Source organism: Neovison vison, chromosome 7 (assembly GCF_020171115.1).
Source record: "Neovison vison isolate M4711 chromosome 7, ASM_NN_V1, whole genome shotgun sequence".
NCBI classification, from domain to species: Eukaryota; Metazoa; Chordata; class Mammalia; order Carnivora; family Mustelidae; genus Neogale; species Neogale vison.
This window is the reverse complement of record NC_058097.1, coordinates 138522993-138537751: the sequence shown is the minus strand read 5'-3', so window position 1 is coordinate 138537751 and position 14759 is coordinate 138522993. Positions and strand designations below refer to the sequence as shown.

Below are 14759 nucleotides of genomic sequence, written 5' to 3'. Positions count from 1 at the left end.
CCTGGGTGGCTCAGTTGGTTGAGTGACTGCCTTCAGCTCGGGTCATGATCCTGGGGTCCAGGGATCGAATCCCTCATCGGGGTCCCTGCTTCAGTAGGAGTCTGCTTCTCCCTCTGACCTTCCCCCCTCATGCTCACTCTCTGTCTCTCTCTCTCTCTCTCAAATAAGTAAAATCTTTTTTAAAAAAGATAATAAAAATTCAATAAGGTATAAAAACAAAGAATATTTGTGGTATATATCTGAAAATGAGCTGGCCCATTATATTAATAAAATAATTTTTATAAATATTATGGTGGTAATATAAATCTTTAACTATTCAAAGGAGATCTGGAAGAGAAATTTCAAAATAATAAAAACATTTCCATCTTGCTTCTTCATTACCTAAATGAAGAGTAATAACCAGCGTATCTTGAAAATCTAAATGTTTTAGCCATACTAAATAAGACAGAGCTAAATTATTTTGTAAAATACCACAGAATTCCAATTCACTTATATTCAAAATCTGTACTATTAATAATGTAATGTAATGTAATTATCCATTGGACAAAACTTTTTCCTTAGTTTCACCACAAGATGTCACCCTAAGCCCAACATCGAAATGTGCATTGCTATTTTAGGTATTTTTCCCTTTTTTGTATATTGATGAACATTAATTACTAACTTTTTAAAAGTTAAGTGTCTTTTTTCACTGTCAGTTGTTGATAAATGGGAAATTAAAGCAAAAAATACAGAAACTGTAGGAGGAAAGAGGGAGAAAGTTAATCAAAGTATTCACCATTCTCTGTATCGTATATCCTGCTATTTACCATAAGAGGAATGTGTCTTACCATAAAATTTTATATTCTTCTTTTACTTTATTTTTAATTTTTTTTAAGATTTTATTTATTTATTTGTCAGAGAGAGAGGGAGAGAGAGCGAGCACAGGCAGACAGAGAGGCAGGCAGAGGCAGAGGGAGAAGCAGGCTCCCCGCCGAGCAAGGAGCCCGATGTGGGACTCGATCCCAGGACGCTGGGATCATGACCAGAGCCGAAGGCAGCTGCTCAACCAACTGAGCCACCCAGGTGTCCCACTTTATTTTTAATTTTTAAAGAATGAACATATATTATTTTTGTAATCAGGTAAAGTTCTATTTTAAAAACTAAAAAACACAATATCTTTGCCATCACTTTCTACCCTACTATTACAGAACTCATTTATAAAATGCTTTAATGCACTATAATAATGGTCAAAATTACGTAGACAGAATTCTGCCCTCACAGATTACACAACTAAGACATAACAGTGTTTGGGGTTTTTTTAAGCAATATGATGGAAGGATCACTGAAGGAGGCTGCGTTAATTTTTGAAGTGATGCTTTTCATCTGTCAAGAGAGTTGGTTGCCTAGTGATATGTAAATATTACAGTATATCTTGCAATAATAATATTTTACTTTACTATGTATTTCTACTGGTTTTTCTGCATTATGATTCCCTTCTATTTCTAGTCAACTGAGATTCATAAAAGGTGTTACTTCAATATACTGGCTATCTGAATATCAGAACAATGGGTAAAGCCACTATGTTCCATTACTTGTAACAGAAAAAAGGGCAGGTGGTGGGGTAGGAGGTAGTTGGTCCAAATAGGAAGTTGTAGACCATAAATAATACTCTATTTATCAATAGCTCTCTGCTTATCTTTTTATAATAATATAATCCCTTCCAGGATGCAGAGGGCTATATAGCTTTTCTTCTTTTGAGTGCTTAAAGAAAAACAGTGAGAACACTCAAACATTCAACAATAATAAATTAGTTATCAGTATTTAGCAACACACATGGAACTGAAATGAAAATTACGTTTTGTTGTATAATGTTGCTCCATTCTTTGTGGTCTGGTTTATTCCAAAATGACTTCTAAAGACCAGCCAGAGCAAATCTATCCATTCAAAGCTGGATACCAGGATTACTTATATAACAGCTTTTTACAGATTATTGTTGCCTTTCATCTTGTTAGAGAAATTCAAACTATGCTATAGGCTTTTTGCCAAGATATTTATAATTCACCCAAAACAATAGCAAAATGCAATTCTTTGTCATTCATTTGCCCTTTTATTTCCCATGTAATGATATTGTGATACCAAATGGCAACATTACTGAAATATAGTAAAATTATCTAAAGCATCCAACAATGTTCTTCCTAAATCAAGCTCTCAGAAATTCAAGCTCTCAAAAGACTTGGTCAGTCTCAACTAAGCACATCACACAAATCTACTCAGAGATACTGCTGTTCAGTTAACAGCCTTTACTAATTATCAACTAGATGAAACCATTAACTTTTTTTTTTATCTTTGCCAGTAATTTTTATTTTTTTTCCCAATTTATTTATTTTCAGAAAAACAGTATTCATTATTTTTTCACCACACCCAGTGCTCCATGCAAGCTGTGCCCTCTGTAATACCCACCACCTGGTACCCCAACCTCCCACCCCCCCGCCACTTCAAACCCCTCAGACTGTTTTTCAGAGTCCATAGTCTCTCATGGATCACCTCCCCTTCTAATTTACCCAAATTCCCTACTACTTAACTTTTAATTGAGAAACTTGGGGCTTAAAAATGTTCTCTAAAATACTATTCTCTAATGACAGGATTTATTTAAATTCTGTAAGACTCCATTTAGAGTTGTTTTTATTTAAAACCAACTAAGATGATTACAGTTATTTGTGTCATTAAATCTTACCAGCCACAGAAAAATATTTTAAAGAAATTAATCCACAGGCAAAACAATCCTTTAAAGCATTTTACTTCTATTTTTATTCAACAGATAAATTTTAAATTTTCAAAATTTAATGTTTTTTATAGTCACACTCTAAGTTTGGAGTTTTTGTCAAGTGTCGACATAATAAAACCATAGAAAAAATATTTTCAAAATTAATCCTCATAAGTTCCCATTTTTATATTTTATATATAAACCACCAGACCTGAGAAAGTAATAATGTCTAGTAGACTCAGTTACTCTTTTAAATGTACTGTTAAAAAAAAAGTACTGTTTAAGTTTAGTAAACTATAGTATAATTGAGTGGGGTTTTTTTTTAATTGTTTAGTTGATTTTTTTGTTGAGGGGAGGTATTTGTTTATATCTTTTGTTAGTTTACTTTGACTAACAAAATATTATGTGAAGAATTAAGTTATCTGCATAAATACAAAAGACACATATAAAAAGACACAGATACATAAGCTAAATCCTTGAATTTCTTCACAATTTTTAATATGAGAGATTAAACTAAGCTTGACATTATATGATGAAATTTATGACAAACTGACTAAAATTCCAAAGCATTGAGATTTTTTTTTAAGTATTTTTTTTTTTTTAATTTGAGAGAGAGAGAGAAAGTGAGAGAAAACATGAGAGGGGAGAAGGTGAACCAGGAGAAGAAGACTCCCCGCGGAGCTGGGAGCCCGACTCAGGACTCAATCCCAGTTCTCCAGGATCATGACCAGAGCCGAACGCAGTCGCTTAACCAACTGAGCCACCCCAGGCACCCCAGAGCACTGAGATTCTCACCAATAAACTTTTCAATATGGATCATAAACCTTCACAAGAGAAGCAAAACATGAAAGGAATATTTTAATTTTGTTTTAAGAGGAGAGTAAAAGTAGAACTATGATTCTGAACAGAAATGGCCCATTGTTTTTTGTGCTAGCCAATTCCTTCCCTAAAGGAAGGCATTTGTCTTCAATTTTTTTTACCACTGACTGTTCAGGTTTATTCCTGTGTAAACTTTTTCCTATATAAAACATTTCTTCAATATTTATTTATTTAAAGATTTTATGTCTAAAGATTTATTTCCCTACAAGTACAGGGAGCAGCAGGCAGAGGGAGAGCGAGAGGGAGAAGCAGGCTGCCGGCTAAGCAGAGAGCCCAGTGTGGAGCTCAATCCAAGAACCCTGGGGTTATGACCTGAGCTGAAGGCAGACACTTAACTGAGCCACTCAAGTACCCCTCAATATTTATATTTTTAATAACCTACACTTTTTTTTCTATTTCATCACAGTTCTTCTTTAGGTTAGCCTTAAGTAAGAAAAAAAATCATTCTTTCCACCAAAAAGGAAAATTATTCCAGTTTTTAATATAGTTAACATTAGGTCATTACTCAAACTGTTAAGCACATTCTGACCATTAAGATGATAAATAAATTTGTAACACATACCTAGCAAAGCTTGGAATAAGCTGCTCTTAAAGATACCCATCACCTTTTTAACAGCATTTTTCAACTGTTGTTCCTCTGGTTTCCTTAATTTTTTGCAGTATTCTTCCAGTAATGATAAAGCCCGGTCAGTATCTGAAAAACATGATTTTAAAATTCTATCTTAAAATTGAAACATAGTATTTAACATGAAATGTACAAAAAATAAAATATGTAACTGTCCATTATAAATTCCATATAATCAAGTGATTCTTAAGAATATTTTGTTGAGGAACGCCTGGGTGGCTCAGTTGGTTAAGCGGCTGCCTTCAGCTCAGGTCATGATCCCAGCGTCCGGGGATCGAGTCCCACATCGGGCTCCTTGCTCGGCGAGGAGCCTGCTTCTCCCTCTGCCTCTGCCTGCCATTCTGTCTGCCTGTGCTCGCTCTCTCTCCCTCTCTCTCTCTGATAAATAAAAATTTTTAAAAAAAAGAATATTTTATTGATTTTTGCCCAGTTCTTATAATAATAGCCAACTTACAGATATAATTGATGAATGAGTAGTTCTGACATAAATATTGGTTGATTTTTTTTGTTACATTAATAAGATGAAAATGAAACAAGATGGCTTATGTGATAAACCTTCACTCACTCCTTCGTCAATTTTGTGATTTCTGTACTGAATCAAATAATTTTTGAAGAGTGGACAAATACTTCCTCAACTTCTATGCTAATCACAGTATAACTGCTAGAGACATAATATAGTTTTGCTTTTTGAGAGAGAAAGAGAGTGCATGCACATATGAGTTGGGGGGGAGCAGAGGGAGACAGAAAGAAAAAGAATCTTTTTTTAAGACAATTAAGATTATATAATGGGGCGCCTGCGTGGCTCAGTCGTTAAGCATCTGCCTTTGGCTCAGGTCATGATCTCAGAGTCCTGGGATCAAGCCCTGCATTGGGCTCCCTGCTCGGGGAGAAGCCAGCTTCTCCCTCTCCCACTCCTCCCGCTTGTGTTTCTGCTCTTGCTCTTTTTCTCTCTGTCAAATAAATAAATACAATCTTTTTTAAAAAATCGTATTTATTTTTTTGAGAGAGAGAGATCAGACATAAGCAGGGAAAGAAAGAAGCAGACTCCCCGCTGAGCACAGAGTGGGACATAACCTGAGCCAAAGGCAGCTGCTTAAGCAGCTGAGCCACCCAGGCACCCCAGGGAAAGAGAATCTCAGGCAGCCTCCAGGCCCAATGCTGAATCTGATGTGGGACTCGATTTCATGAGCCTGATCTGAGATTGTGAGCTGAGCCCAGACTAAGAGCTGGATGCTTAACTGACTAAGCCACCCAGGCGGCCCAAAGGAATATACTTTTAACTTACACTCACATTATTAACATTTTCTTTACCACATTTTTAGCAAAATAATAAATCAAGCCCTGATTTGTAGCATGTGCAATTTCCAAGGTGTAAATATTCCCATCATGGCCAATTTCAAGATGCCAACATGATGTCATTGAACACAGACTTGGAAGAAACACTTCTTATACCACTGTACAAATGAGGCCTTCCCCAGTTTTCCTATATAACATAGCAAAACTCAAGCTTACTCCATTGAAAGAAAGGAGAATTTCAATAGGCAATAATAAATGGAGAAGAATGTCATGTAATCAATTTTTTACCTAAAAAGGTTATAAACATAAATGAATGTGGATACAAAGGGAGCCTTCTCCAATTTTAGAACAAGATATAAACATATGCTAATACATTGGGCAGAACTTTAACTTTTTAAAATTTTTCATACTTTGCATGGTAAAATACTTCATTTAAATATAATATTTAGACTCTTTGAGTAAAAAACAACTATTTGAATTCACATTTTTGACCAGGTTAAAAAATCAGTAATTTCCCTGAAATGATTATGGCTTACTGACCTCACTTTTGAACCCATTCCTAATCACTAATATAAATAATGAACAATACCATAATTATCATATGTCTTCCTCAGTACTTACATGTATCTTTGGGCTCTAAAGTTCTGTTATCTCTAATGCATCATGATTCAGTGTTTTTTATCCCTTCATTCATTAGTTTTGAAAATCCACTAAGTACCAGACATCTTTTTCTTTTTATTCTCTCTCTTTAACAATTATAATTTTTTAAAAGATTTTATTTATTTATTTATTTATTTATTTGACAGAGAGAGATCACAACTAGGCAGAGATGGAGGCAGAGAGAGAAGGAGGAGGAAGCAGGCTTGCCACTGAGCAGAGAGCCCAAGGCGGGGCTCGATCCCAGGACCCTGAGATCATGACCTGAGCTGAAGGCAGAGGCTTTAACCCACTGAGTCACCGAGGCACCCCCAATTATAATTTTTTTAAAGATTTTTTATTTATTTATTTGACAGAGAGAGATCACAAGGAGGCAGAGAGGCAGGCAGAGAGGGGGGGAAGCAGGCTCGATCCCAGGACCCTGAAACCATGACCTGAGCCAAAGGCAGAGGCATTAACCTACTGACCCACCCACAGGCCCCAACAATTATCATTTTTAAGCTCTTTTTCACTTCTGTGTCACCTTTGTAGGTATTCACATACTCTGATTCTTTTATGCTTATGAGTGACAATTCTTAAAAATGTATCAACAGCATTTCCATAATCATATCTATAAATGTAATTTGCTAGATAAGAGGACTTTCACTAATTCATTCAATACATATTTACCTACTAACTACCCAAGGAAGACATTGTATTGATTAGAGCAGCTAGGTGTTCTCCAAACCAACAGAGCTTATTATGCTTCTCGTCTCTGTATAAGAAAAATCTGACACATAAAATAAGATGCTAAGAATATAAGAAAAAAACAAGTGGTCAATATGGTCAAGTGTCTCTTAGACAATTTAGACTTTTGCATGCCAGTATCTAGCACTGGAATTATGGCTGCCCTTCTTGCTTCTTTTGATTATCAGTAATGATCACATTCTTGTGTCAATTCCATTATGCCCTTTATCTATCTCTACTTAAATTCTTATTTCTGATTAATCAAAGCTAGAGCCTGAGGGTTATATAAAACTAGATACCTTTGTACAGACGAAAAATTAAACAAAAAATAAAAAAATTAAAAAGATAAAATAACAAGGATCCTGTTGTACAGGACAAAAATCCCTAGACAGATGTTGACAATTTGAATAAAGTGGAAAGTTGAGATCATTATCCAAGTCAGCACTAATATTTTAATTGATATTCCAGTAACCAGTTATAAGTGGAGAATTTTTCACTTGAATTGCCAATGTAATGACCTCAATTCTCCTATTTTCTTTTTTTTTTAAGGATTTTATTTATTCATTTGAAAGAGAAAGTAAGAGAGAGAAAGCAGAAGGAAGGAGAGGGAGAAGCAGACTCCCTGCTGAGCAGGGAGCCTGACACGGGGCTTGATTCCAGGACTCTGGGATCATCACCTGAGCTGAAAGCAGACACTTAACTGACTGAGCTACCCAGGTGCCCCATCTCCTATTTTCTTCTTTCTTAAACAAATCTATTTTCATAGGACTCCTCAACTACTGAAAGAAGGAAAGTAAATTTGGATTACCTGAAGGCAGGCACAGGAAGAAATGGGGAAAGGGGGAAATAATTTATTAAAATAAATTTTTTTGCAGGAAATACGCAATGCAAAGGATATGGTGACTGTTACATAATTGGAATTGTGGGTAGTCATGTGTCTCTTAATTAAGGTTCAACTCTTTGGTTTAAGAATAACATTGCCAGAAGTTATAAATAATTTGAGACATGTAATTTAAATCTGAAACAGTGAATGGCAATAGTGCTAACAAATGAATTTTAAAAACAAGGAAAAGTTGGCAGAGGGTGGTGGGGTTATGAACATTGGGTGGGGGGCGGTGTGTGCTGTGGTGAGTGCTGTGAAGTATATAAACCTGGCGATTCATAGACCTGTACCCCTGGGGCTAAAAACATATTATATGTTTATTTTAAAATTTTTTTAAAATTTTTAAAAAAGAAAAAAAAACAAGGAAAAGATGACACATAAAATTATTTGCAACAACTGAAAAATGGAACAATTTTTGAATATATAGTGTTGTTAAGAAAAAAAAGATGAAAGTATAGTAGAAGAAAAGGCGAACTTAATACACAAATCTCAGAGAACAAAGCTGTTAGAATAATGAAATTTCTTTACATAAATGTATGCAACATTTTTTACAGTTTAAAAAGAAATTCTACATGCATTATCTTCTCTGATTCTCACCATTGAGAACTCATTTCATGTCTATTACACATGAAACTGAAATCCATAGTAGCTTGACCAAGAGCACAGAGCTACTAAATAACACATTTAGAACTTAATGCTAAAACCTTTGATTGCAAGTAGAGCCTTCTCTCCATACTACCACCCTTAATCCTCCAGAAAAAGAATTGAGTAATTTTTTATTGGGGGAAAAAAAGGGAACTTGGAATCAGACATAAATCATATCAGTGAATTTTAGAATCTAGCATTAAATGTTGAATTACTAATTTTCCAAGTTTAATTAATGTAAAAATTGTATTTATAACATATAAATAGCCTTACCTTTAGAAGTCTGGCAGATCAAAATAATAAGTTCTTTCTTTCATTAATCAGCTATTTATTTTTTTATTTTTTAAAAGATTTTCTTTATTTGAAAGAGAGAAATCATGAGCAGGCAAGATGGGCAGAGGCAGAGAGAGGAGCAGACTCCATGCTAAGCAGAGAGTCCAATGCAGGACTTTATCTCAGGATGCTGGGATCATGACCTGAGCCAAAGGCAATGACTCAACCAACTGAGCCACGCAGGCACCCCAATCAGCTATTTAGTGAGTATCTTACTATGCTCCAGATATTGGAAACTCAATATAGGCAATATTCTACACTCGCAAAGGTTTCTGAATGAAAGTGAAGGTAATTCAACAGGAAATTTCAACAAAGTAAAAGATAAAATAGAGTGTAAGAATGCTATGATGAGGTACCAGGTATCATGAGAGGAGAGAAGCTGATGTCAATAGAGACCATGTTAAATTTGGCCTTCTACCCAAGGAAGAGTAATAAGCCCTGGAAGAATTTTTTTTAAGATTTTATGTATTTTTCGAGAGAAAGTATGCATGCAAGCAGGAGGAGGGACAGAGAGAATCCTCAAGCAGACTCCCTGTCAAGCATGAAGCCTGGGGCTGGATCTCAGGACCCTGAGGTCATGACCTGAGCCCAAACCAAAGGTCAGAAGCTTAACCGAAGCCACCCAGCTACAACCTAAGAAATAATATTTTAGACATTTTGCAAATTAAGAAACATAAACTGAGAGAAATGTGGTAACTTGTCCAAGGCTACACAACCAGTAAGTGCTGAAATCAGGATTCAAATCCTAATCAATCCAGCACCAAAGCCTATTTTAAAATATTATGCCCTAATGAAACCTGACTTACTGGGAAAGATCATAGTATTTCTTCTTTCTGTAATTTTGGCAATTACACTTTTCTCCCTCCCCCCAAAAAACTGTTTTAATATACTTCAACAAACACCTGTTGATATGGTATTTCCACTGTTGAAACAAAAAGATACTATACAGAGAGGCAAATTTTTATTACTACCTTTCAAATAAGCCATATTTTCAGATTTTCTATAGAATTGTTAAATTCTATAATTGTTCAGTTCTATAGAATTGTTAAAGAGAAACAGGGAAATTGCAAGGTTAAGTAGTAATAAATAGAAAGCAAGACTGGAGCAAATTTCACCTACAGCTGAATATTGAAATATTCCAGTTGTAACAAACTAGAAAACGAAAATGAAAAAATAGATAAAACTTCAAATTTGAATAGTGGAAAAAATGGTACCAGACTTATAGCAAATCTAAAGATTATAACCATTCTGCAGATAAAGGAAGGTTTACAAATTATTTTAGCACCAATGAAAGAGATAATACCCATAAGAAGTGTAACCAAAAAATATTTTTAAAAAGCATAGTATGGCATTTGTGTCTGCAAGCAGATGTGTCCTTGACATATCTGAGCAGGCTTGCTCCAAAAGCTGACCAGGAAGCTAGACCTAGACCACTAACAGAAGGGGACTGACTCTGAACCCACCTTTCCTCTTCAGTCGACCAAAGAAAAAAATTATTCTGATAATAAGCATTTCTGTAGCACTTTCCTACTTACAACTTTTACATGGACTACATGTTTTTATTTGGCCAACACATTAATCCTAAGAGGTGAATATTATTAGTACAGTTATGTTTTAAGATAAGGAATTTGAAGCTCAGTCGGTTAACTTTCTTTAGATAACTTAGCCAGCCAATGGTAAAGACTGGATTCCATCCCTGGGCTCTTCTCTACTGCACTACGATGCCATTCATTTGTTCCAGGAACACCACACTCATACAATGAAAAGAACATTGGAAGAGCTTCTGGTCCTAATTCTATCACTAACCAACTTTATAAAAGTAAAGTTCAGATACATTACCTTATTTGATGTAGAAAAGAAATAACACACATTAAGAGATAGGGAACATATTAAACCCCTTTCAGAAAAGGAAACTGAAATTCAGGAGAATTACTTGATTTTCACAAGGTCACCTGGTAGCATCATCATAAGGAGGCATGTAAACTCTTTTGTACATGTGGGAGACTGGCACTTTGAGATATCAATTTTATTCTCTCCCTAAACTTGCCCATTTTCTTTCTTCTCATCTAAGCAGGTAACTGGTCCTGTATTTGATTACCTCAAGGCAGGTATGTGCCAGGAAAAAAACAGAAAGATTTTTAAATCATTCCCATTTTGCTTTCCTATAGCCTAAACTCTCAGAATAAAAGGGTTTGCTACAGAGATGAAAGAAAGATTCACATGTATTTACAGAGAGACACAGAGAGATATTTTAGCTCCTCCCCAGTCTAGAAAAAGGTTTCCTTAGTGGAAGGAGAGAGAGAGAAGTCTCTGGTTTCCAAGGCAGCAGGGATCTAGGCTCTGCTTCCTTATACCATTGCCTGGAAGGCAGAAAGAACCCAGCAAGGAATGGCATCATACTTCCATCTAGGTAAAGAGAAATACTGAAATTCTGGAGTAAAAAACCCATGTCTGGGGGCACCTGGGTGGCTCAGTGGGTTAATCCTCTCCCTTTGGCTCAGGTCATGATCTCGGGGTCCTGGGATCGAGCCTCACGTCGGGCTGTCTGCATAGCAGGGAGTCTGCTTCCCCCTCTCTCTCTGCCTGCCTCTCTGCCTACTTGTGATCTCTCTCTCTTAAAAAAAAAAAAAAAAAACATGTCTGGGAAGTAGCAAATCACTACCAGACCAGAAAGAACTATCCAGACACAACTCATGTCTTAGAGGTAAGCTGTTATATATAGGATGATCAATGACCAGATTATACTGTCTTTCCAGGTGGAACTCTACCACAATCCCAGAAAAGTAGGGAAACCTCAAAAGTGACTAGAGTGACTTTGTCCACTACTCAGTGACCAAGAATCAAAAATAAAGTTGACCAGGCGCCCGCGTGGCTTGGTCCGTTGATGATCTGCCTTCAGCTCTGGTCATGGTCCTGGGTTCCTGGGATGGAGTTCTGTATCAGGCTCCCAGCTTGGCAGGGGGTCTGCTTCTCCCTCTCCTCCTGCTCTCTCTCACACTCTCTCTCCCTCAAATAAATAAATAAAATCTTTTTAATAAATAATTAAAAATTTAAAAAATAAAGTTAAGCTACAGAAAATGGATATTCCTTACAAGACTGAATTTATAGACTAAGAACCCATCTCAATGATTATCTAATCTTGTCCCTTCTAGAAGTTAGTCTGACTGCTGGTCTAGGTTTTTCTCACAATCACTGCTGCTGCTGCTGCTGCTGCTGCCGATGATGATGATAGAGGTCATGATGGTAAGTTGAAGGCAAAGAAAATAAATAATGACCTGAAACAGCATCTTACCATCTCCCACATTGGTAAACCTCTACTGGTCTTCTGTGTCTCATCTTAATTGTCACCTCTCCAGAAAGAATTCCCTGATTCCTCTAGATGATGTTGGGTGCTCTATGACATGACAGTGTGTTAACCTCGCTGCACAACAATGAAATTGCCTGTTTCCACATTTACCTCCTTAATAATTTTAAACATCATAAAGGATACACTAAATATCATTTCTGACTGGAAAAAACACACCTAGCATGGTGTCTGGTATATTGCAGGCACTCAGAAATCTTTGGTGAGTGGATAAATGATAGAATAAAAAATGAAAGAAAAGCTATTGCCTTAAATACATACACACTTAGATTTTAAAAGAATTTGTGGTTGCTTACCTATAAGGAATTTAAATAGAACAGAACTTTATTCCAAGTCTTATCACATTGTAGATGATGAAGATGTCATAGCTCTCCAAAATGATAGGTCCCCTACAGAAACTTCAAAATCTTATCTAACCGAGTTAGGGCCTCAGTGGCTAGTAAAATAAAGTCATCAGAAGAAATAGGATACATAATCTTGCCATACTTACCCATAATCTTTGAAAGTTTTAACTTAGTTCATTTTCATAGGACTTTCTACTTTATAGTACATCATTCCTCTTGGTCTTAAATTCTAAAACAAATCAGGTCAGGAGAACTGTTTCATAATATAGGTAGTTTGGCCATAATTCTTGAAATAGCTTTGAGAAATTTATTAAAAACTGAACCTATGCAGAAAGCTTACTACTTGGAATTCAGAATGACTGACTGGACAGAAGAGACCGGGTAAAACTCATGACCCTTTGCTGACAAAGCAACCTACATTGAGGATACAGAGTCCTCGTGCCTTGACAGATACAAATTTCTGAGCAGGAATTCTAGCTGGAGAAGAGGTCCTCCTCCACCAGTTAAAAAAAAAAAAGATTTTATACATCTTATGCTCATAGTAAAAAATATTTCATAATCACTAAAATGATTATACAGTAAATTTTAATGCAAGCATATAATGAGAGTATATAATTAAGAATAAAGGACATTCTTGTAGTTTAGTGAATATATTGTTATAAAAGAGTGAGCAATTGCATAAACAATGAATCTTGGAACACTGAAAAAGTAAAATAAAATAAATGAGCAATTGATTGATTGGCTGATCAAAGGCATGACTGAAGTAAAAATCCATGTTTTAAAAATCCAGTATCTTGGGGCGCCTGGGTGGCTCAGTGGGTTAAGCTTCTGCCTTCAGCTCAGGTCATGATCCCAGGGTCATGGGATCGAGCCCTGCATCGAGCCCTCCATCGGGCTCTCTGTTCAGCAGGGAGCCTGCTTCCCCTTCTCTCTGCCTGCTGCTCTGACTACTTGTGATCTCTCTCTCTCTCTCTGTCAAATAAATAAATAAAATCTTTAAAAAAAAAATCCAGTATCTTGTGTACATCGTCCCACTGACTAGACTCTTTTATTCAAGAAGTAACCAAGGATAGGCCTAAAGGAGAAAATATTCTACCATATATGGAACACTCGTGCAGTTTCCCAAAAACCTAACAGTTCAAATATTTTGTGGTATCAAGTAATTAGCTTATCATTTTCACACTTTCCCAAAACATAAGATTTGTAAAATAAATTCAATTAACAGATCATTTTAATACCATGTATATTGTTTGCTTCACGGTATACTCTTAATCAGTCATGGAATACAAAAAGCATTCTGCTGTTTCTCCCTCCAGATTGCTTTCTCTTTATGCATCCTGGATTGATGAGTATTTTCCAACATCAAGAGTCTGTAGTGTCATGATTTCCAATAACTCTCATAACCAAGGCCAATATGACCCTTTTGAGGGGTTTTTAAATCTAACAAAATCTTTAGTAAATTACCTATTTTACTTTAAATTACAGAAATTGGAAAAGTTTGAAAACTATTTTTTCCTATGCCTCTCTGGGAAGATTCAGTTCTTAACTCTTTTGAGTTTTATTGGCTGGAAAAAAACGCAAAGTTTTGTGAAATGGAAAAAGTGTCTAGAGGTAATACTGGTATGGCAAATATGAAAGTTCAAACAAATTTAGTAAAATATATGCTGCAAAAGAAATAAAATAGCCACTCAGGTACAGTCATTCAGGCACACATCTTCCCCTTTAAAGAAACTGAAAAAAAAATACTCTAGGAATTTAAGTACAGCTAGAGCTGTGAAGAGAATGTATCCAGATAACAAAAGGTAAATATAAATTATTAAGATACTATAAAAAAGAAATTAAGCCACAAAGTACAAAAAACAGATAATGAAAGAAGAAAACTTTGAATGAGGAAGGAATGAACAAGAGAGTTTTAAAAGAGGAAGAAAAAACTGTCACTTTTTAAATTGTATGGTCAACCAAAAGGAAAGACTGTGAACTCAGTAAACAATAATCTCAATTTCAAGGATTCCAGTGAGATACATGGCAATATGAAGTCTTAGAATTCTAATTACACAACACTCTTTGGATTCCTTTAAAAAGAATAATGTCAAAACATATGATTATGAAAATGATAGTATTTAACTTTAGGTACTTGATAAAAATAAGTTTATACATACTCTATTATATTACTGAAATAGCTATAAAAATAATTTAAAGTAAATAAAGTGTTATATAAATTAAAAACAACAGACAAACTTCTATATGACTTTAAAAGAAGCTAG

The 14759-nt window shown here is 35.5% G+C and overlaps 1 protein-coding gene across 7 annotated transcripts in view; it reads right to left on the bottom strand.

Moving 5' to 3' along the window:
* The window catches only part of DLG2 (discs large MAGUK scaffold protein 2), a 2052576-nt gene that overhangs the window by 2033450 nt on the left and 4367 nt on the right, over positions 1-14759 (bottom strand). For 6 of the 7 annotated variants that reach the window (XM_044258404.1, XM_044258405.1, XM_044258399.1 and 3 more), the window contains exon 2: positions 4185-4316. The exons of the other annotated variant lie outside the window; for it this stretch is intronic. In XM_044258404.1, the coding sequence (XP_044114339.1) occupies positions 4185-4316 (132 nt within the window). The remainder of the gene's footprint in view (positions 1-4184; positions 4317-14759) is intronic. 7 annotated transcript variants of the gene reach the window in all.